At 36.5% G+C, this 24,161-nt stretch overlaps 2 protein-coding genes and 1 long non-coding RNA gene across 10 annotated transcripts in view; 1 reads left to right on the forward strand and 2 right to left on the reverse strand.

Annotated features, from left to right (window-relative positions):
* PYROXD1 (pyridine nucleotide-disulphide oxidoreductase domain 1) lies at positions 1-16,900 on the forward strand. Of its 4 annotated transcripts, none has more exons than XM_084509099.1 (13): positions 1-127; positions 3,402-3,482; positions 4,583-4,702; positions 6,118-6,246; positions 7,533-7,606; positions 8,647-8,807; positions 9,947-10,047; positions 11,082-11,211; positions 11,748-11,860; positions 12,218-12,286; positions 13,510-13,632; positions 13,909-14,046; positions 14,845-16,900. In XM_084509099.1, the coding sequence occupies exons 1-13, from the start codon at positions 47-49 to the stop codon at positions 15,091-15,093; spliced, it is 1,569 nt and encodes a 522-aa protein (XP_084365225.1). In that variant the 5' UTR covers positions 1-46; the 3' UTR covers positions 15,094-16,900. The 4 variants fall into 4 exon arrangements, with proteins under 4 accessions (XP_084365225.1, XP_084365227.1, XP_084365226.1 ...); XM_084509101.1 differs by having other exon boundaries at positions 11,163-11,211; XM_084509102.1 differs by lacking the exon at positions 1-127 and adding an exon at positions 417-2,387.
* Positions 8,616-11,267, reverse strand: LOC311431569. The gene is made up of 3 exons (XR_014689531.1): positions 11,137-11,267; positions 9,819-9,897; positions 8,616-8,753 (listed from the first exon to the last, which is right to left on the reverse strand). It is a non-coding gene; the product is annotated as an uncharacterized lncRNA (long non-coding RNA).
* RECQL (RecQ like helicase) overlaps positions 16,513-24,161 on the reverse strand; it is a 21,308-nt gene continuing 13,659 nt past the window's right edge. Inside the window, exons 12-17 of one of the 5 annotated variants that reach the window (XR_014689509.1) lie at positions 23,358-23,449; positions 21,518-21,737; positions 20,506-20,635; positions 20,069-20,304; positions 18,780-18,850; positions 16,513-17,413 (exon numbers count right to left, since the gene is read on the reverse strand). Coding sequence is in view for 3 of the 5 variants with exons in the window: in XM_084509066.1 (XP_084365192.1) it covers positions 20,116-20,304; positions 20,506-20,635; positions 21,518-21,737; positions 23,358-23,449 (631 nt within the window). In the remaining 2 variants the exon portion in view is untranslated. Of the gene's footprint in view, positions 17,434-18,779; positions 18,851-19,607; positions 20,305-20,505; positions 20,636-21,517; positions 21,738-23,357; positions 23,450-24,161 lie in introns of those variants that run through there. The other 4 variants (XR_014689510.1, XM_084509066.1, XM_084509067.1 and 1 more) reach the window with 4 other exon arrangements.

Here is a 24,161-nt window from a genome sequence, read left to right on the forward strand (position 1 = left end):
CGGCGGCCCTCTGCTCCTCGCTGCGGCGCCCGGGGCAGGCGGGACAATGGCGGCCGCCCCCGGCCCGGCGCGGAGCCGCTTCGCGGTGGTGGGCGGAGGCATCGCGGGAGTCACCTGCGCCGAGAAGGTGCGGGCCGCGGCCCCGCCGCCACAGCGCGCATGCGCGCGACCCCTGCCGGGTGGGGGTGAGGGGAGGAGGGGGTGGGGGCCGCTTGTTGGGGGGCGGCGCCATCTTGGCGGCGGGGGGCCGGGGTGGCTGGCGAGGGGCGGTGGCGTTCGGCCGGCGGGGGGACGTGCCCGCAGGGGCAGCCGGCGGGGCTTGAGCTTTATACAGAGACTCGCTAAGCGTTCTGTGCCTGCCCCAGCGTTTTAGAGAAGTTTGTTCATTTTAAAAGAAACAGTATTCTATAAATGAGTAGTGAGCAGTTGGAATCGCAGAGTCGTTAAGGTTGGAAAAGACCTCCGAGATCATCTGGTCCTGCCACCAATGTCACCCGCTAAACCCCGTCCCTCAGCACCAGGCCCAGCCTCTCCTTGAACACCCCCAGGGACGGTGACTCCACCACCTCCCTGGGCAACCTGTCCCAGTGCCTGACTGCTCTTTTTGGGAAGAAATGTCTCCTCATTTCCAACCTAAACCTCCCCTGGCACAACTTGAGAACATTCTCTCTAGTCCTGTCACTAGTTACCTGTAGAGGCCGACACAGCCTCCTTTCAGTTAGTTACAGAGAGCAATAAGGACTCCCCTGAGCCTTCTCAAAGCAGAGTGGTACTATAGCATACTCAGCTGTCTGCCAATACTTGCCAAGAGGATAAAACTGCATTGCACATATTCTGATAACAGTTTATGTAGGCTTCCTAAAGAAGGAGTTAAACCTTTGTATCATGAGAAAGTTGGCATTCTGTGTGCCAGTCAAGAGGTCAGCGGCTCAAAAGTTAGCTGTGTTCATAGCCATCGAGGATTGTACCATGACTAGGAGGAAGTTTGCTGTGCTGTGCTCCTCGTCATGAAAGCAGTGCATCAGGTTTTGTGGAATCCATGCTTAAGGCTGCACACCTGTGGAGATTGGCTAATCCCTTCAGCTTTCCCTGAGCTCCAAAAATCACTTTTGTTTACGTCTAGGTTTCAAGGGTTTTGGTGTTTCCAAAACAGCAGTAACTGGAGGGAGTTTTTAACCCATAACATGGAATGAAATTATGTAGATACTAGTTCAGTGAAAATTACTCTATTTGTCAGACCATAAAGCAGTATAAAGACTGTTTCAGACTGTTTTCTGGTGATGGAGTGAGATTATTTCAGACAGTTTCAGGCATTTTATGTAAACTAAATGTAGAATAAATTACAAGGGAAAAATGATTGTTCTCCACCTGTATGGAATTGGTTTTGGTTTCTAGCACTTACTAGTTGTTTTTCCTTTGATTTTTTTTCACAGTTGATGCAATATGTGGGCTCTAATACTACAGGCACTTCAATATTATATTAATATGAGTAATTGCTAAAAATTGTTTAAACTGTTCACATAATTAAAGGTATTGTGTATCCTTAAGTGCTAGCAAGAATAAGATTGGGGTCAATATTTAATAGTCCAGGAGACTATGTTTGCCTGGAGGTAATATAGAATCACAGAATAATACAGAAATAAAAGGGGAAGATTGAATACAATCTTTCTCGGTCCTGATTCTGAAAAAGTAAGATTCCCTGGAACATAGTAGTGGCAATAAGCAATTTCTCCATCATATATATTACAGTTTGGGTATGTATTTACATGATGCCTTGTAGTTCAGGCTTCTCACACTGCTAAATGAGAACAGTCATTGTTTCAGGTCTGTCTTAAAAAGTTCACTTGGAATTAGGTACTTTTTAAGTACGTTTCAAAACAGCCTGACAGAATGTCTTAAAATCTGTTGATTCGTTGTTGTTGTTGTTTTAGGTTTTGGGACATGGCACATAGGGACATGGTTTAGTGGGTGACATTGGTAGTAGGGTGATGGTTGGACCGGATGATCTTGGAGGTCTTTTCCAACCTTAATGATTCTATGATTCTACATCTTACATAATTTCTACTTTCCATGTTTATGTTGTAATAGTTCTTTCTGATTTGTGATGATTTGCATGTGTACATATGTATGGATAAACTTAATATTCTATCTGGCAGATTTCTAATTTTAGTATTTTAAAAGATAATGCACCAACCTCAATGACACTGAATGAAAATGTCACACAACTACTCAATCATAGTAAGAGGAGGGTATAAGCATTAGAGTATGTGTAAGTGATGCAGAGGACATAATGTCAGTCTAAAAAAGTCTGAAACACATCTGATGATGATCACCTAATCACATGCTGCCTGTGGCGTTCTGAAGTTTTTCTGAAGCTTATTTATTAGGTACAGATGGGAGCAGCTGCAGAAGCACATCGTGCTATTCTGTTGCATGAACTTGTCAACCTTTCTTTTTTCTGCCAATACAAAGCATACAGCTGCAATAGTTATGAAATACATATTAGGGATTTGTGCTATAAGGTGTGGATTACATAAAGTTTTCACATAGCCTCACTAAATTCATCTGTGTTTTTATGCCCAGAGTATGGCCATGTTAATCTCCCTTAAATCTACTACAATGCTGAAAAACTTTGACCTTCAGATTACTATGTTAGACTCCTTGTATCAGAAGTACAAGGATATATGTGATTCTCTTTATAGCTCAATTACACATGGATGACACGAAACATGCATCCTGGCAGCTTATATAACCATGCCGTTAACATGTAGAATACAGGTGACAAGGAACTGTGGGTTTTGCTAGTGCCTCAGAGATGAGTGGTTTGTACTTGAAGGAGGTTTTTTATATGCTTTGGAAGAGCAATGCAGCATTTAAGATGGAGATTCTGCACTTTGGCTTGGGGCCTGTAAGAGTTGTGTGTTGCCTATAACACTCTGAAGGTGATGATCCTCTTAGCAGTTCAGTAAATTGCATTTAAAATAACCAATAGGAATCAATATTTTCTCTGTGAAAATGAAATCTGTGAACAATTAGTCACTGGTACTTAATAAAAAAAGTACTTCCAGCAGTTGGGAGTCTCCACAAATCATGTGATCATAGTCGTCCTACAGTTGGTCTTTAGAAAATTGTGAGAATAGTCTTTTGAATAGTCATTTTTACAGTGACTGCAGTTCTTGAAGATGTATTTGTATGTGAATGAATTAAAATCTTGGGTCTCCAAATTCCATTTGTTTCAGTCATTCTGTCTTATTCTTCCCTAATCTTGAAACAGCAATTATGGTTAGATGAGACCAATGTAAGGTAGCAATGCATATTACTGTTCTCCAATAATTTTACTGTCTTTAAGTCAAATTCTGTGGATAATTATTTGCTCATCATGATTTCTATTTCTTTATAAGCTGGCTGTGGAATTCCCATCAGAAGACATTTTTTTAGTGACAGCTTCTCCAGTTATAAAAGCTGTAACAAATTTCAAACAGGTAAGAGAGCTTTAATTTTTGTTATGGTAATGCCTCTTCAGAAGCTTGTACATGTACAGAAAATTTAGAGTTTAATCCTGAAAATGTTTATGATTATAAGCAAATGCTTATGATCATTATTTTATAGTGGTTCATAATTATATTCACAATATTAGTGAGTAAGAAAAGATTGAACTGGGTACTTACATGATTGAAGTGCTTACTGCTTTTATACTGAAGCTTTATTACACTACTTTGTTAATGGGAATTTTTCCCCCAGAATACCCATGAGAGGAAGGTGCTTGCATGGGGGAACACAGAATCATAGAATCCTTGAGGTTGGAAAAGACCTCCAAGATATGTGGTCCAACCATCACTCTACTTTCAGTGTCACCCATTAAACCATGCCCCTAAGCACCAGGCCCAGCTTCTCCTTGGACACCCCCAGGGACGGTGACTCCACCACCTCCCTGGGCAACCCATTCCAATGCCTGACTGCTCTTTCTGAGAAGAAATGTCTCCTCATTTCCAACCTAAACCTCCCCTGGTGCAACTTGAGGCCATTCCCTCTAGTCCTATCACTAGTTACCTGTGAGAAGAGTCCGACCCCCAGCTCCCCGCATCTTCCTTTCAGATCGTTGTAGAGAGCAATAAGGTCTCCCCTGAGCCTCCTCTTCTCTAGACTAAACAACCCCAGTTCCCTCAACCGCTCCTCATAGGACTTGTGTTCCAGACCATTCACCATGTAATGTGTAACATCACGTTATTCTATCAAAGTTTAACAAGCAGAACATGTAGGTCTTAGAAATGCATCAGGTAACTTAAAAAGCAATGCTGACAATTCTAATAATACAAACCACTATAGCAGTTACTGCATCCATCAAGTTAAATAGCTTTTGAATGAGAATTCTGTGTATTACTTTGACTCTTTACCAGGGATGTGCATGAAAAGATTCTATAATACATAAAAAGTACTTTTAGCAGTGTCACAAGAACATGTTTGAACACAATTATGTTGTGACTTATTTATTGGAAATGAACATAAAACATTTTGTTGCAAATTTCAGAAGTAAACATGGATATATTATTCATATTTTTAAATCTGTCTCTTATTCCTACAGATCTCCAAAACGCTTGAGGAATTTGATGTAGAAGAGCAACCAAGTTCCTTATTAGAAAGACGATATACCAATATTAAAGTTATACAGTCTGGAGTAAAACAGTTGAAGAGTGATGAGCATGTAAGCTACTGTTTTCTCTCTTTTACCTATGTGTGTTCTTTCAAGTTATTAAAAAAATTACATCTAAGAACACTTGAATATTTTTGGCATGAAATTCTGTTCAAGACCATTCTGGTTACTAAAACATAAGTTACTAAAATTAGAGAGAATACCTGCTGACTTTAATTTTACATATCACTTACGCTGTTGTTTGAGTAGAAATATCTACAGAGGATATAATTATAGATCAAAAATTGCTTGTTAATTAAGAAACCACATCTTCTAGCTTTAATTCTTTGACACTTTAGATCTATGGCATAGCATACTTGATTGGAATAGGAGGGAAAACTGACAATGAAACCAGTATTGTATACCAGTATAGGTGTCAGAAAATTTCTGTAACCCCTAACTGGAGGTCTCTGTGATTCCTAAATTACTGCTTGTTGCTACAGAGACCAAATGATAACAACTTAATAATGCACAGAAAATGAATTCTCAGAAGAACCAATATTTCCAACATTTCTTCTTTTTAACAAGAAAAATGTAGCAAGTATGAGCAATGTGCAGGTCCTATTTAGAGTCCAAGTCAGCTTGACATATTTTTTTTCATTTCAGTGTTTATTAGAAATTCACATTCAGATTCTGAACTGTTCCTTCTCCTTTTAAGTTGCAGAGCTATGATTTCAGTCAGATTATAATGCTATTAATGTTCTGAATCCAATTATATTATTGTAGCCTCATTATTATATTATTTTATTTTAGTTTGTATGGATTCCAATATATCACGTATGTGGATTTGAAGGATCTTTTGCCTGTTATCCCCAAATCTTTAAAAAGTCCCTTTGTGCAACTGTAACTAACTGTAAACTAGTTAGCTTCTAATACGGAAAAAAAAAAAGAAAAAAATCATGTTAAGCTTTAAATATTTCTTGCTGCAGAATGATGTAACTTGTTTAGTGCCTACCCTTTGTCTTTAGCAAAGAACAGAATTTGCAGTATTTCTAAACTGTATTCTATCCAGTACCTAATTAACACAACTCTACAGTTGTTTAAATGTTTTGAATAAGATTCATAATTGCTGTTATATAGCAGTGCATAAGTCTACATCTATTACTGGGGTGGGGGGGACATAAAATCACAGAAAACTGATTATGTCAGCACAGATAGTGAGTAGAGAGTGCCACCAAGAGGTAATCTTAATATTTCATCTGTCTTTAAGCGTACATGTTCTACCTTATTGGTCATAATATATTGTATACTTAGACTTGTAAGTTTGTAGTGAGTGTAATGCAAATAAAGTAACACATAATGAGAGAATGAGATTTTTTAAGAAACTACTTACAGGTTTTAATATCTGCAAAATAGTAAAATATTCAGGAAAAAAAGATAATGTTCTCTTAGATGTCTCCATTAGTTTCTTCTTTCTTCTTTAACAGAAAATTTTCACTGAAGATGGGAAAGAGTATATGTATGAAAAACTTTGCCTATGTGCTGGAGCAATACCAAAATTAATTTTTGAAGGAAATCCATATGTATTAGGAATCCGGGATACTGACAGTGCACAGGTAAATGCTCTTTGGACTTACACCTACAGAATATATTTGTGCTTCTGATGCAAAACACTAAAAATGGTTGCAGAATGAAATGTAGAAACATAAGGTGTTGGTTTTTATTATATATCCTTAACTAAGAACATTTTCAGTAACAGGGAAATAGCTTTAAAATAGCATTAAATAATTAGTCACTAAATTTATTACATTTATAGATGTCTCATAGTGTTTGTAACATGAAAATCTGGAACAAGTGGTGTTTGTTCTTTTGCCTTCCAGGCAGAAGCCGATTTGAAAATATAAACAGGAGGTAGGCACCAGTAGAAACTAACTTGAAAAGGTGCATCTAGTGAACAATATGAAGGGCTGCTTTTCACAGTGAAAAGCTACTGAAGGACTGATTTCTTCAGGTTCTAGTGTAGCCTCTCCTTACTGTACAGAATGGAGCTACAATTGTAGACAAAGATGTGGAAAAGTTTTCACATGACTTAATAGGCTAATACTTCAATGTGGAAATAGGAAGTGAAGTTTGACTGCTATCGATCTTCAGATTGAGAGGAGGAACAAGGAAAGTAAACACTGCTTCTCCATAACATGAGCTCTGTAGTTCATCAAATGACAAAAAAAAGGAGATACCTTTTCAAGCAAATTGAGGTGAAACCATGAAATTACTGTTGTGGTTTGTTTCGGGTATTAAAACTTTACCTGAGGTTTGGTTTGGTTTTAAAAAGGATAATCAAAAAAAGAAGTTGTATTGGGTTGCGTTTCTTTTATTTCTCTGGACACTAAAATGTGATTTGGAGACTTGTTTCTTTTTAAAAGTTTTTTGGGGAAATAAAGCTGGTTCTCAGATTTGCTACAAATTATTTTTTAAATTCCTGAATTATGATCAGGGATTTTTAAATTGCTAAATGTCTCTATCTTTGTTCTCTTAGTGTTGTACAAATTATTGGGGAAGTTTTACAAATTATGATAAAATTGGATTAATAGATAGGTATAATAATGCTAGTGGTCTCTAGAATAGAGAAATATTTTCTGGATTCTATTACTGGCTCTCTTGATTTTGTTTAAATGTAATTACTTGTGGCTCAGTTTGAGACTTAAAAGGCTGTGGAAATAACTTCAGCCTTTAATGTGATAAAACTTCACAGGCTTGTGAAGTTTCTGCAGCATATTCTTAGTATAAGTGAATGTATATGAGTAGCCTGAGAAAAATCAAAATAAAAAGACTGAGGGCAAGAAAATACTAGAAAGGATATATTTCATTAGTTGGGGTTTAATTTTTTTCTTTTCTAACACAGGCTTTTCAGAAGCATTTGGCCCAAGCTCAGAGAATAGTGGTGGTAGGAAATGGTGGAATTGCACTTGAATTAGTGTAAGTAAACTACTAAGTTGAAAACATACATATGCAAATAAAATCTTTACCAATTTGATGTTAAATCTTGTCTGTGTGAGTTTGGGAGAAGGTTGATGTACAACAAAGTTATAGTTCTTAAGGCACTTAGTAATAAAATTTGATTAAGAACCATTTTTCACCATATGGTGGAGCTTACTGTCACATAAAATTCAGAAAGCTTCAAAAGAAGCTTTAACATTCAAGATTCCAAGAATATACGGTGTTTTTCTAACTTGGCACCAACAGAAATTTGTTTAGGATAGAAAGAGCAATATTTAAATTATAAAACTTGCCTGATTTGTGGAGACAGAAGAGGTAACAGGAATAGAGAGGCATTTTATCTTGCATCCAGCCAAATTTAATTTGGTAGAGTGCTGAAGTGTCTGATGTGACCTTTGTCACAGGCAGGATATCAAGCCATAGGGTCCGACAGTCTGATAGATTGCAGAAACATCTGTATTATACAATTACATATTCTTGTTTTGCATTGCGGGGAATCGGTGCTTAACTTGGACAGCTACTAAATTGATGATGACTTGATGATCTTGAAAGTCTTTTCCAACATAGATGATTCTATGATTCTATAAATCATTATCTGCAGTCTAGTTCATGTTTCAGGTAATACATCTTTGCAGTTTTTCTGATGGATACGAACAAGATCTAAATGCCTGTCACCAGCAGTGGGCAGTCTGGACAAAAAGACGCATTTGTTTTTTCATTGCAGGGAACAGGAAATACTAAGTATTATTATTACAAACTTAGTCTGCCTTTCCTTTCTGCCCTGTGTTCAGTTGAGATGTGCTGTTGAGAAAGTATAAGCTGCTAATTTGAAGATTTTTTTTTATGGTTTCTTCACGTGAATAATCAGAACCTGTAGTAGATTTTATAGGTTTGAAAGTCTTGGATCTCTTATTTGTAGCTTCTGGAATTAACCTTGCACAATTCTAGTGGTCTTGCTAAGACTCATAAATCCTTTTCCAGGTAGTCTGTCATTTTATCTGTTGTTTAAATGTATGCAGGTATGAAATTGAAGGCTGTGAAGTAATCTGGGCTATCAAAGACAAAGCCATTGGGAACACCTTTTTTGATGCAGGAGCAGCTGAATTTCTTATTCCAAAGCTAACTGCTGAAAAACGAGAGACTCCAATTGAATGTAAAAGAACCAAGTATACAATGGAAGGTATGTTGTTTTAGTCTCCTAGCATTGCAGCAGCTGCATTAAAAATATTAATTATTAAATATGTTCATACATATTATATATATTAAATATTTATATTATATATTTATATATTATTATATATTATAAATATTTACATGTATATAATATATACATATAATAATATGTATATTAATATTAAATATAGCCCTGAAATGAGTTAATTTAGCAGACCATAAATAGCTTACTATTGTTACCAGTGGAACTTCCTTATTAAAAAAAAAAGGCAATGCAAAAACTCACTCAATTAATGTAGACATATGACAGCATGTAACAGCGCATTTTGCAGTATTAGTTATCTTTATGTCTATGCCAAGTTTAAATTTGATTTTCAGTATTCAGTCTGCTGAAGTACCTTTTCTATTACTTGACATATTTTAATGTTTTTCTGAATTATGTCAGCATTATGAAGGAAGGTGCTGTCCCACACTAAGCTATCGGATGATCAGATGAAACCTCACAGAACTTTTACAAATGCAATGAAGCTGCATTCTTTATAGCAGCAGTTAACTAGAACTGCATGAACAAATATTACACAAACATATATATGACCTATATATGACCTATAATAAAAAGAAGAGCATGTTTCTAGACTTGAGGTTGGAAGAATAAGTTTTAAAAGAGTCAGCCTAAAAGTCACAAAGTGACACCCAGTATTCTTCACTTGTATCATCATGTTAGAATTTGCAGCCTCATGCAGTGGAAGCCACTTAATGCGCATTTGCTAGCAGATGGACATCAGTTTCACTATTAGCACTGACAATAAGCAACTGAGTTCACAGCTGGACTCTAGAACTCCAGTGCCTCAGAAGCTGTTGCTCCTGTAGCTCTTACGGGTCCATGCAGGTACCTAACAGTGCATGGTTGGTTCAGAGGTGAGTAAGTAGTGAAAGGCATAAAACCAAAAGGTGCCAAAAATACTGGTTTGGAGTCTGATTTATCTGCCAATTAACCATGTTTGGGACTTCACCTTACCTTGTTTGTTAGATGTTTTTGTCTTCCCTTTTGGCAATCAGATTGTATTTCTCTTAATTGCGAATCCTTGTTCTGAATTCTGTGGGCAATGAAGTGGATATGCTAAATCTGATATTCTCTGTCTTCAGGAAGTGAGAAAAAAGAAAGACCTGTAGCAGCATCTGACAGAGTGGGCAGTGCCTTAGGCCCCGACTGGCATGAGGGCTTACATCTTAAAGGGACTAAAGAGGTATGGTCATAACCTTGCTTACATTTGTTTAACTGTTGCTTTAAATTGATAAGGATTACAGAATTTATGATTATGAAGTATAACATTTAGGGTTATTAGAACAAGAAAAATAAGATGAGTTTGAACCGATTCTCTCGTCAGAATCACATCGGAAAATATGTTAACACAAACAGAATTGTTCTCTGTTTCAGGAGGGAGGTGATAAATCAGATCTACTGCCACGGTTTCATCAATTTTCTATCCATATTGAAATAAATGTTGGCTTGCACATTTCTTCAGGACTAGTGTCAATCCTAGCTTTAAAAAGAAGCAGTGATACCTCCGCTCTTTTAATTGTATCTGCCTTATGTATATTTTAATATGTGAAAAAATAGGACAGTAGAATTTGTACAGACGTACAGTCTCCTGTTACAGTAGGTAATGAAATGTGAAATCACCAGTGCATACAAGCATCATCTTCAGATATTGATCAGTTATAGATTCTACAGAGATGTCCTTACAGTACTGACTAAAGGATGTTCAGGATATTCACAGATTAGTGGCCGTTAAAGGCTGTGGAAATGTGGAAATTATATCTTCTTTTTCTCTTTTTACAACATTTAAAACCTAAAGTGATTATTGTTATCAGAATTTAATTCGTGATAGAAAATTGAAGGATTTGAAATCCTGAAAGACAGGAAAGACCAATTGACTTTTTTTTTTTGTCTGTTCTGATAAGTTCTGTATTCCCTGTTTATAAACTCAGAGGAACTGGAATACGCTTTCTGGCATGCTAGAAAAATCTATAAATTGTCATGATATTTAAAGGACCATCAAATAGCTGCTGAAAAAGCATATAAATTACTGCTTACTGTGGTTAGATCTATGACAGATCTGAAAGAGTGTGAGAACTTGGCTAATGTGCAATGCTTTAAGATGCGATACATGGTAATTCTTTTTCTCAGGTTAGTAACGCCTCTGTTTAGGTGAAGGTGCATTTGCTATTAAAAATATTGTTAATCATTATGTTTACATTTTTGACAAACTTTCTTTAGTTTTCTCATAAAGTACATATTGAAAAACTATGTGAAGTAAAGAAAATACACTTACAGCAAGAATTTTTACAACTGCAACAGATGTCTTTGGCTTTTCCTAAAGAAGAGAAGAACGTAGAACCAGATGAGGGTAGGTGTGACGAAAAAAAAAAGTGTGCCAGTGCTGATTAGAAAAGCATGTTGAAGATGAAGCAATGCTAGAGCATGTTTGATCTTGATTGCTTGTGCTAAAGGAAATGAAGATTTGGAAAAACAGTCCTTTGTTTCTGTAAATTAAATGGAGCTTTAGCAATTTATAGCAGTTGAATATTTATGGGCTACAATTAAATTACAAAATGCAATGAATCAGACCCTTCTTCCACAAAGTCACCTAGCTACTATGTGCGGAATGTTTGTTCTTGTGGCAGCCCAATAAATGAGGGATTTGATTCAAGAAAATGCCAGAGAAAGCTAATAGTAGGGAACTAAGCTCCAACTCTCATTTTCTGGTCCTGAATGAAAGTAAGAAGTGCTATAGGTAATCTCTGTGGGTATTATTATTTTCGTAGCTAATAAACCTGAAATCTCTTTTTTTTTCTTGTTTATTTCATGTCTTACCATAAGACATAAATAATAAAGTAACTTCTGTTGGTTACATTCTCAACGCAAAATTTTCCACTTTTTCAGTGCTATGGCCTGTATATGTGGAATTAACTAATGGAAAAATTTATGGATGCGATTTCATTGTCAGTGCAACTGGTGTTGTGCCAAATGTCAAACCATTTCTTGATGGCAATAATGTAAGTATGCTGATTTACTTTGAAGTTTAAACTGTGGGATTTTTTAAGGAAGGGGAGTTCTTCCAACTGGTTTACATTTCTTTTGACATGAAACAGTGATTTGAGAGGTTTTGAATGCACAGCATCTCAAAATAAGGTAGGTATGTTGATACTGGAAATATCTACTAGGATAAAAACGAATTTCATTAGCGTTCTTGGCTTATTATATCGCTACTCATGATATATACACACAGTGTATCAGTAGATACAATATACACTGATAAGATTAAGCCTATAAAAAGAGAGGAAAACATTTCTGTAATTGGTGGCTATTATTATGGAAACATGCACTAATGTTGAACCATTAAATGTTTCAAGGAGGAGCGGCTGAGGGAGCTGGGCTTGTTCAGCCTGGAGAAAAGGAGGCGACCTTATCGCTCTCTACAGGTACCTCAAAGGAGGCTGTAGTGAGGTGGGCATTGGTCTATTCTCCCACGTGCCTGGTGACAGGACGAGGGAGAATGGGCTTAAGTTGCGCCAGGGGAGTTTTAGGTTGGATCTTAGGAAGAACTTCTTTACCGAAAGGGTTGTTAGACATTGGAACAGGCTGCCCAGGGAAGTGGTGGAGTCACCATCTCTGGAGGTCTTTAAAAGACATTTAGATGTAGAGCTTAGTGATATGGTTTAGTGGAGGACTTGCTAGTGTTAGGTCAGAGGTTGGACTCGATGATCTTGAGGTCTCTTCCAACCTAGAAATTCTGTGATTCTGTGAATTAGATGTTTGCAATAGTATTTCTGGCCTATATATAAAAAAGTAAAAAATGAACTTTAAGACTAGATGTCCCTGCAACATATTTGAATTTTGGCATGCTCCGTTACATCCATGCCAGGTATCAGTAATAATAATGTTGGAAACCTGTGCTGTGTTCTAAAAATAATACTTAAGGTTTTGTGTCTTACCATGGAGCTCTTGCCACTCTGTTAAATAATTTTATTCAGTATGCGATGCTACTATAAGGTATTTTTAATAGATGGAGCTTTGAATTATTTTAAAGGGTATGTGAAGGTCACTTGTGAAATGCAACACTGACTTGTTCTTAAACATGGTGAGAAAAAAAAATGTGTGGATTGGGAGGAAATTCTACTTTTGTAGGCTAATTTTGGTTTGGATTATTTGAAGATTTGACCAGACTAGAGATAAATTCTGCAGGGGATTGGGTTGTGTTATTAATATGGAGAATATTTTTTATAGGGATGACTGCAAAAAAATACTTTGTTATGGCATTCTTCAGGGAAATCAGTTTCATTTTTAAGTTCCCTTAAAAATGAAGAAGCCTGAAGACTGATGTTTGAATGTGTTTCTCTTAGGGTTGTCAGTCTTTTCAAATTGAATCAGATTAGATGGGAGAATGAACAGCCATAGATCGTTTACACCAAATTCCTCTTTCTCTGTTGTTAAATGAAAAGTAGAAGAGCATTTTGCTGTGTTCCCTTAGTATTAATTCATACTTTATATCTTCAAATGTTTCAATTAAGCAGTAGTGGATTTACTGAAATTTTGTAGGGAAGTCTGCCATTAAAAAGCAAATGAGTCAACCACTTAACATGTATAAAGTTAAATCACTCAAAATTACTATTTTACTTTGGTACTGATCTGTGCAAATACTTAGTTTGCTATAGGTGAAGATGGAGGTCTTAAAGTAGATAAACACATGCAAACGTCCCTGCCAGATATCTATGCAGCTGGGGATATCTGCACAGCATCGTGGGAACCTAGTCCAGTGTGGCATCAGGTAAATCAAATTATACAATTGTGCGCTCAGCAGCAATGCGATCTACAAAGTAAATTACTCACAGTTACACAGATGGGAGAAAATGTTTAATTGAACTGGAAACCAGTAAATAGACAATCCTGGGTGTGTTGATGGTAGATAAAATTATCTCTGTGGCTGAAAACCAAGTTGTTCAGCCTTTCTGACCGTAACAAAAATATGTAGTGGGCACTGATGAGAACAGTGAGCTTCATTCATTGCACAGTGACACATATCTGTGTATTTTTTTTTTTTTAGATGAGACTGTGGACTCAAGCTAGGCAGATGGGATGGTATGCAGCAAAATGCATGGCAGCAGATGCTTCAGGGGAATCTATTGATCTGGATTTCAGCTTCGAACTGTTTGCTCATGTAACAAAATTTTTCAATTACAAGGTAAAGTAAATACACTCTATCAGTTTTAAACCACTGAGTAACACAGGTATTGCTTGTTTATATTCATGTGCTAACACTGAGCAGATGCTTTAAAGGGGGAATGGTTTTAAACTAGTAGAAGGGAGATTTAGATTAGATGTTAGGAGGAAATGCTTCACTCAGAGGGTGGTAAGGCACTGAAACAGGTTGTCCAGAAAAGTTGCAGATGCCTCATCCCTGCAGGGGTTAAAAGCCAGGCTGGATGGGGCTGATCTAGTGGGAGGTGTCCCTGCCCATGGCAGGGGGGTTGGAACTGGATGGTCTTTGAAGTCCTTTCCAACCCAAGCCATTCCTTGATTCTATGATATCGATGAAACAGCATTCTCTATATAATAATTAATCTTTGATTTTCTCCCTTCACACTGACTTTGAATATTGAAACCAAAGAGGACAAGGTATATACAGACATATTATAAATTTTAATTGGTGAATACCAGCTGATCTACTTCACAACTCTGCATATATTTTTATTTCATTATCTCTTCATGCATCTTACTTCATTAAGATTCTGCTCATAAAGAAATTCAGTACAATTCAGCATGGTAATTGGTTCATTATTGTTTTTAGTGATAACATTTCCAGGTGAAGGATTTTTAATTATACTGTAGCTCTGAAAGCCACTGCAAGGGGGATTTTTTATTTATATTTTATTCTAGGGGCAAGTATTTCCATGTTTATATCATTAGAACTGTTACCAGTGAAAATACTAAAAGCCACTGCAATGTTCTTATGACTGACTTTTCTTTTTCCTTCTGTTAGGTGGTGGTTTTGGGAAAATACAATGCTCAAGGCTTGGGTTTAGACCATGAACTAATGCTAAGATGTACTAAGGGACAAGAGTATGTTAAAGTGGTGATGCAGAATGGACGAATGATGGGCGCTGTGCTGATTGGTGAAACAGACTTGGAAGAAACGTTTGAAAACCTGATTTTAAATCAAATGGATCTTTCAGCCTATGGTGAAGATCTCCTGAATCCAGATATTGATATAGAAGATTATTTTGATTGAATGAAAACCCATTTCCATTTTGTATAACTTTTTGACACTGATTAATGGCTGATAAAACTGTTTCCTTGGGATTATCAGAAATCAGGGATAAGTGCAATTCCTTATTAGGATTTTGTGTTAGTATTGCCAATTTACTGAAAAGCAAATTAGGTTAATCTGTGTACAAGCACAGGAACAAAGGCACGTGAATTAGTATTGGCGGTGAATTTTGATATATGTTAGACGAGAACATCAGAACAACACTCCTAAAAAGCAAGCTTTGCTATGCTGTTAAGATAGCACTGCATTTACCTGAATGCAGGGTAGCCTTCACCGTTGAAAAGAACTTAAACAAAACTCTATGTAATACATGTTAAATCCAGTGCATTCTTGCTTGGGGAAGAATTATCTACATGTATAATGTGCTACCATCCATTCCACTACCATCCTTCCACTGCTCAAACCTTTGAGTACTTGCTGAAAGTTTCAAGTCTCTTCTTACAGCTGATTACACTGTCTCTTGCAAGCTGGCAAATCTTTATGGCACAGGGCACTCAGAGCTCTTGCCACCTGGAATGTGGTTTACAAATATACAGCAAGCTGTATAATTTTTTTTCCTTTTTTCCATAACTTAATTTCTAAAAGAAAAGTATTTTCTACTCAGATAAATGCAGAACACAATCTTTGAACTATGAAAGCTAGGATGAAGTGTCCTTGAGATGTTAATTGAGAGCAGTATTTTTTATTTTTTTTTTAAACTGTTTTGTCACTTCAGCTCTCTAGGTATTGTGGTAAAGCTGCACCAGTGCATCTTGTGTGATTTTCAACTGGACCACTCCAGGGGTCCACTCCAAGGAAAGGTTAACACTGTACCACTGGTGGCTGTCACCTGCCTTCAGTGACTGAACTTCCTCCACGTTGTCAGAATCCTGAGGAGCAGGCTGCTGCATCCAGCTTATTTGGCAGAGGGTACTGGCAGACTTCTAAATGCTGGAAAGCCTAGCTACAGGAGCATGACCCTAAGTGCAAAGTTGATAGGGATGTCTTGCAGTCTCAAGGCTAGTTGTTTTGCAGGGTTTTTGTTTGTTTTTTTTTAGATTTTGTATGATTGTTAAGAATTCCATCAAGATACATCATCAAACAACCATTACCGTTACAAAAAAAATGATGCAGGAGGATTTCTTGGCCACTTTCTGCCCTCTTCTTTTTTATACCATTTTGCATATTGGTTCCAGGAAGGAATATTTGGAGGTACTAAATTAAAATTTTACTTGTGGCAACTAGTGACAAAATATATTACTAAGTTGCCAACTAGGGTTTAAAATTTAAATTTTATTTGAAATAAAAATCATAACAGGCTACCTGGATGTATGTATAGTTACACAAGATGCACCCTGGTAATCATGATACGTATGTACAGACTTGCTTAAATCAAGTTCATTCTTTTTTTGTTACTAGTAATAATTCAGTGTCTCCTTTCCTAGGTTATAAAGCCCAACATTTCAAGCTATTCCTTAATGTACTCCTTGTATTCCTTAGTGCTGTTCATAGATGTAAATTGTTTCATACTTGATTTTGGTTTTGATCTGCAGTTGTTACTTGGGAGTTAAGATTTAGGTTTAAACTAGGAACAATTCGTTGTATGAAGTTGGTGGTACATGTTGGGATTTTTCCCAGAAAATCACTAAAATTATTTAGAAGAGAATGACTGTTTAATTAAATTAATTAATTCCCTTTTTGGCAAAGGATTTAATTAAATGATAGATGAAACTCTAAGCTTCAGTCAAAAGATTATACCAGAAAAATAAAGATGAAGAGTTTATTTTAATTATCTGAGATTTTTTTGTTGTTTTAAAATATTTAAGTTGATACACATCTGTATGCCTGAATGTATCCAAAATGAAACCAACTAGACAATCAGAACCTAAGTTTATAATGAGTTTGACTTCAGCTTATTGATCATTGGCTGCTAAAATCTTAAAAAAAAAAAAAAAAAAAAAAAAAAAAAAATCTAGCAAATAGATTATTCAGCCTCTTGTGTGCCTAACTAGTTCTTGCAGTCAGTGGTAAAGACCCAACAGCTGCTCCTATGGTTACCTTTTTCTGAAAATACCAATGTACACATGCATTTAAGGAAGTCAACTACTACTTAGCTGTACGTGTAGTAGAAATATAGACTTCTGCTGTCTGCAGCCCCTCTGAAATGGGATGCAAAAGTGCTGCAACTGAAGATTTCTCCAAGTCCATAGAGATTGTCGAGGAGAGACAGGGACTCACTGCCACTGTTGAGTCAGCAGGGCGGTACAGGTAGCTGAATTCCTCCATTACAGGTAATGTTAGGCTTGAAAAGAAAAAGGCTTCCTGGCACACAATTACATAACACAAAGTAGGATTAAACCAAGAAGATACTGATACATTTTAAATAATTCAGAAGATAAAAAAAAAAAAAAAAAAAAAAAAAAAAGCACTTAGTGAGCCCTCCACTGCAAAAGAAGTGAAGCTCTTAACATACACTGACACTTGGATGTACTAAAAAGTATCAGCTTCTCTGGACTCTTTAAGCACTACTTCAGGTTGCCTGAATTTGAAATAAGGCTAAGTCAGGGGGTTTGCTTATTGCTTAGAAAAGGGTATCACTTTCTTCCAGTCTACTTAGTGTATCAAAATGAACCTTTAACTATATAAAAAGAAAAGGTTGGTATTTACATTTGACTAATTATTATAAACATTTAGAGAAATGTTCTGTGTTCAGCAGCAACCTCGGAATAAGGCTTTGGTGGAGTAGATTTAAATCACTAGCAATCTTTATTTTCAGGTAATTTCATTAAGTAGGTGGCAAAGAATAGAAGTTGAAAATGTTGCAACTAATACTGAGCAGCCTTTTAAGGAAACAGCTCTAAACTACTTCCAGTTCAGCTAGAATTGATGCATATTCAAACCAGCTACTTTAATGGTGGTAACAACATACCCATACAGCTACCACTGCATTTAAGACTAGCAGAAAAAGTAGAAGTTACTGATCCAAGCTGCGAGTGCAGTTCAGCCAAAGAAACAAAATCTTGTCAAAGGTTATCTGCTGAAGGGTTTGGTGCCTTTAAATACATGTAAGATAATGGTGCCCACAAGGCTCTAAGCTGAGATCAGTTTCAAAGGAGTTGATGAGGGTAATTTCCAGGTTAATGAATTTACCCAACAACATTTTGTAGTCCTAGTATTAGTGTGTCAATATACCTCATTTTCTAATTTAGGAGAAAGGGGAAATCCAGAACCCTGGGGCAAAGAAAGGGCTAAATTTTCACTTGAAGAAAGCTGAAGTCACCAGAACTACAAGCTAGTGGAAGCTTAGCATTTACTTCTGATTGTCAGAGTAAATGAATCTGTAAACAAATGTTCTAGCCGTAGGCGTTTGAATGCAACAACAAGAAGAGTGCTAAGATTTACTCAAGTTCTTAAAATTTTGAAACAAAATAGTAAGCACATACAGTATCTACCTCATTAATGGTAGCCAAAGAGTACAAAGAATCAGTACAATAATTTGTATTAAGTATTTAAAAGCACATCAAATTTCAAAAGGACATTATCTGTTGGCTCTTATTTTCAACCTTCAAGTTGTTCAAAGATACTTTTAATACATAACCATGACGTGTATCTTTGAACTTAAGCACTGCTTAAATGTTAAGCATAAACAGAAGCTCAGCAGCTCTTACCAGAATTGAAAGTGTAGACATGGCTGCTCTTCAGGCCTATTGTCTCAACCAGGCTATTCCTACTGCCAAACCTGACAAATGCAAGTGGAAGTAAAAGCAATAGTGCTTATAATTCTTGGTAGCTGCAAAAGACTTTACCAGTTACCAAATGCTAGCAACTCTTTTTTGTTGTTTTTTTTTTGTTTGTTTGTTTGTTTTCCAAATTTATCAAGGTAAGAATAACTCAACAATTATTTTTATCTTCTGTCACTTTGCACCTACTACATCAAGGTCTTCCGATGTTCAACTTTATGCCCAGAGACCATTCAACATGGAATTCAGTTTTCCTGCCTCCCTCCTTGCAAACATTCCTTCTGTCTTCAAAAAGGAGGATCTCTGGAATTCGCCAGTCAGCATTACCTTAGCAAACTATGCTGATCAGCCCAACTGACTGAGCTAACTGCCCATGCAAATATGGGGATAGTAATTTTTGAGGGATACCTTGACTTCAGCAAGTCTTTTGACATGCTCTCTCATAATTTTCTCGTTGCTAGAAACAGACTATATAGACTGGGTAAACATATTGCATATTATGAACCCTAAAAGAAATTAATACACACTGTTGACTTCAGCAGAGGGCTGCAAAGCTTTCAAGGGACTTGGGGAGGAGAAGCTGAGGTAACTGGATTTGTTCCAGAGCAAGAAGAGAAAAAAAGCTGAAGTGGAAGGGGATCGTTGTCTTAAACTTCCTAATGGAAGAGCATAGCAGCAATGGGGCCAGACTCTTCTCAGAAGAGCACAGTGATAGGACATGAGGCAAAAGACAAACTGCAATACAGGAAATAATGATTAGCTCTAAGAAATTTCCTTTATTCTTTTTTTGGCATGAAGCTGCTCAAACACCAGAGCAGGTTCTCAGAGAGGCTGTAAAATCTCCATCCATGGGGATAGTCAAAACTCAACTGGACACAGCCCAGAGCACACTGTTCTGACTGGACCCACTTTGAGCAGGAGGTTGGGATCAGATTTCTGAAAGTCCCTTCCAACATGTGACTCTGCAGTATTTACTATAGTAGTTTCTATACATTAGATTTCCAAAAGAGTTAAAAGCAACATAGTAATTACTTACAGTTTGCAGTCATTGCTGTATCGTAAGATACACCCAACTACTTTGATATCAAGCAATTTTCCCTTAACCACAAGACTTTTTCTAGACTTGAGGACATTAAAGATCCTTGTTTAAATTAAATTTTAAATTTAATTTAAAAAGCACACAAAAATACCATTACTAAAACACAAATTGAGCTTACACACTGAATTGTCCATGGAATGAGATCCTAAATGTCACCTGTACAACTCAGTCAAGAACTACTGGCTGGTCATCTCCACCTGCTTGAAGCTTGAACTTCTTTGCTTTTAAGTTAGATCCACAGTTATGCCGTTTACGTTCTTGTGACTTCTTCACCGCTGAATCTTGGACAGTCTCTGAAATAGTCTGAGCGTTTTCACTACTTCCTTTTGAAGTTGAAGACTCAGATGGTTTATTCTGTAAGTTATAAACAATTCTATTAAAATTCTAACATTTGTTTTCTTTCTTAGTGTTCCCATGCAAAGGAGAAGATGATGACTAGTTCAAATCCTGTTGATTGTATTATTATACAAAATAAATTGAACAGATGCCAACCTCTTAAAAAAAAATCTCTAATGGAAAGGTATACATATAGCAAGTTGGTACAGATATATTTACCCTGTGAACACTTTTCTTGTTTGTTGTCCCTTGTATTGTGATGTGGTGTGCCTCATTTTTCAGCAGTCCTGCTTTTGGTCCTATCTTCAGGTAGGATATTGTAGCAAATGCCGTGAAGCTGAAGTCTTCCCTGCGTAAATTAAATCAGTTTTATACAGAAGGTTGGAGACAAAGTCAGGATAAAGCATGCAAGTAAAAAACAGGACACATATGTTAACCCTTCTGATTGACGTTCCAAACAGCAGCTTGATTCTGCTTTACCTAGCCAAGTGGATAGTCACTTAATTTAGAGTGAATCTGATCAATGCTTAGCATAGCTTAATTTGTGGACTTCTATAGATATGCAATCTTTTGGAATACATGCAGGAAAACAAGGAAAAAATGTAGAGAGAGTGAGCAGATGACCGACTAGAGTATAAAAAGTCAGCTGCATAAAAGGATGCAAAAAATCTAGTCAAAAAATAAAGGTATTAAATGTTTGATTTGTGCATATTCTTGGAATTTTCTGAAACTATATAAAAAGAAGAAACATATGACACAAAAAACTAGATGACACAAGAAGCACTGCTATTATTTTCACTGTGCTTTCTTAAAATTTCTGAATACCACTCTCCACATTAGCCAGCCTGTCCTGACTTAAACTCTATATGGGCAATCCCATTTGCTTTGCTTACACATGGCATGTAAATAATACTCAATATAAACAGCAGACTTCTCTGGAATGAAGCCTCCTGTGGCCTTCTAACTGCATAAGACACCAACTCTTTAAATTTGTGAGAGATGCAGTGTTTCAAGTACATGTATTCCTACATTTCTATTTTAATATTTTCATGTAGAAATACAGCACTATTTTTTTTATAAATACATTAAACAGAATCACAGAATTACAGAATTAAACACTTCAGAATACAAGACTACAGAACATATCTATTAATATTGTAGAGAAACAACACGGCAATAAAGAAAAATGACTACTAGTTGTTCAAGAAGAAAGGAGTACTGCCATACATACCTCAGATACTGCTGCAGCAGTAAATGGGCAATGATTCTCTCCATTTCCTCTCGAGGGAGCTTTGGTGGAACAACTTCAGCCACCCTTAATTTTGATACACCTTTCCCAGACCATGCATCAACTAACTTCAGTGGAGTGAGTTTCTCACTCATGTTTTCAGCTTGCTCAAGTATCTTGATTAGATCCCTGCAGTACTCTGTGATATCCATTTTCTCAAGTGCTACAAGTAAAAATGACATAATATTAAATTGTAAGTCATCACATATATTTATTTAGATAGTACCCATATGTACATTAGGTGTGTATGTATATACAAGCACTTTTACATGTATAAATATATCTTTCTGTATATGTATATATTTGCCATATAATGCCAATGCTTTAAGTGTTGTTTTTTGTGTTTTGTTTTGTTGTTTGTTTTTTTTTTTTAAACTATAATTTAACAAATGGAGCTGTAAGTTTTCATCTGTCCAAGCAGGATATATTTGCAGTGAAATTTACATTTATCTTTCTACTTTGTTATTAAAACACCTGCAAGGATGTTTACAGGTTTATATTACAAATGTTTACATTACAAACTGCCAATTATTTCAAAGAAACACTTCCAAAGCATAATAGTTGTACAGTAGCTACTATATTATTCTGTAGTATATTCTGTACAGTAGCTACTATATTATTCTGCAGCTGGATTCATTTTCCTCACCCATAATATTTATTATGGAAGGATCAGAGGTCAAAGAAAAACTGAGGAACATACTCAAGGCATTTCTTCTCTCAAAACACTAATGGACAAGAGAGAAAAAACGTCACTATACAGATTATCTTAATCATGAATAATTATTACACAGCAATAACACACATATCCAAGCAGAACATAATGATCATGCTTCTACTGCATGATCAAATCATGGCATAGAATTACCCCAAATACCTTCCTCCAATACTAAAAATTAACTACTGAAAAGGCAGTACTACTCCTAGGTTTCCTCAGACCTCACTTATCTGTCAAGAGACCCTGACGGTAAAGCAGCAGAACAGGACATCTTTCAACTATACTTCACTACATTGCACCTTTAACTCTTGGGTACAAGCAAGATCCATACTTTTTTCAACCTCTGAGCCAAATATAAATTTCACCTAAGCCTTGATTTTGTCAAACAACTTTACTATATAGATAGAACTTTATAATGCAAAAAAAATTAAACATCTTTGTTTTGTCCACTTTACCTCCAAAAAGTATACAAGAAAAAAGAAAGTGTAATTCCCCAGGATGCCTGTGTGCAAAACAACAGAAGAACTTGTGTTCGATGATTGCATTCTACTGAAATCATCCTCTTCTACCATGCAGCCAGGTTTGTTTCAGTTCCTCTCCCGTATTCCACGCATATATGGCCCATATGACTTCCCTCTTATAAACCTAACTTTCTTCTAAAAGAAGAGCACTTGCCAGACAGATGTTGTGCTGTTAGAGCTAGCACACAGAAAAATCCTGAATTAGTGTGTTCAGTGTGCACAAGCCTCACATGCACACTCCTGACAAATTCAGGACTCATGAGCATGCAGCACTGAAATCCTCTGATATTTTACTGCTAAGTCTGAAAGACACCAAGTGTTTGGCATCATGCAAAAAGCCAACCTAGGAGGTATCCTGCTGAACACCCTGTATTTAGCAACACTAAGTCACTGTAAACTGATGTTCATCACAGAAGTTGCACCTTGGAAACAGGCAGTATCTTAAACATGCTTTACATAAGTTGCTTACAGCTTGTTTGAACTAGATTTTTTTTAAGCCAACCTTTTCCATGTTCTTCCTCCTTGTTTGTAAAAACAATTTACTTACAGTTTTCTCTGCAGCAGTTATCACACATTCTGTTGCAGTGTGCAGAATCCCATACTTCATCAAAATGACGGGCTATGAGGACCCGGCGACACCTGAAAGAACACAATAGCAAAGAGGGGCTATGGAAGATAAATTTACACACTTGTGTTACAAATCATAAAAGTGGCAAAAGTTCCTCTGGTTAAGCTTGTATCTCAAAACAAGCATAAAGAATTGTCCCAGGTAAATCAGAAGACAAATACTGCAACACAGCATCCCTGACAGTCATGCTAACAGGAGCAATCAAAATCAATTAGCTTTCAGTAATAGTAAATACTGCACTGGGTACAGTTCTGTTAAAGCAGAAAAATAAGTGTGATCTGCAATTCCAGTAGAAAGAAAAAAATCTTCATAATATAAACTGATTCTTAGAACAAGACCAACAAAGGCTGCATTGAGTGCATGAATCGTCTATAACACAGAAGCGTTTTCCATGATGTATTCAATACAGCTCAGTATAGCAGATAAAGCATTAAACACATCTGGATTCCTCTGTGGTCATTAAACACTGTTACCTTAGAGTAAAAAACCACAGTGTTCCAGTAATTGTTCTGAATGGGATTTGAAATCCAAACACTGTTTGTTGACAGATACTTTATGTCAATGTAACATCTTCCATAACATTATCCTGAAGCTAACAAGCAGCACATCAACATACAGTTATGTGTAAGAGTACACATAGTAAGCAGGTAAACTACAATCCCCAAACTCAAGACTCTGTTACAAAGGCAGTGTCTCTACACTGTGCTGTTTGTTTGTTGTTAA

The sequence above is a fragment of the Aythya ferina genome (assembly GCF_964211825.1).
Source record: "Aythya ferina genome assembly, chromosome: 1".
Taxonomy (NCBI): domain Eukaryota; kingdom Metazoa; phylum Chordata; class Aves; order Anseriformes; family Anatidae; genus Aythya; species Aythya ferina.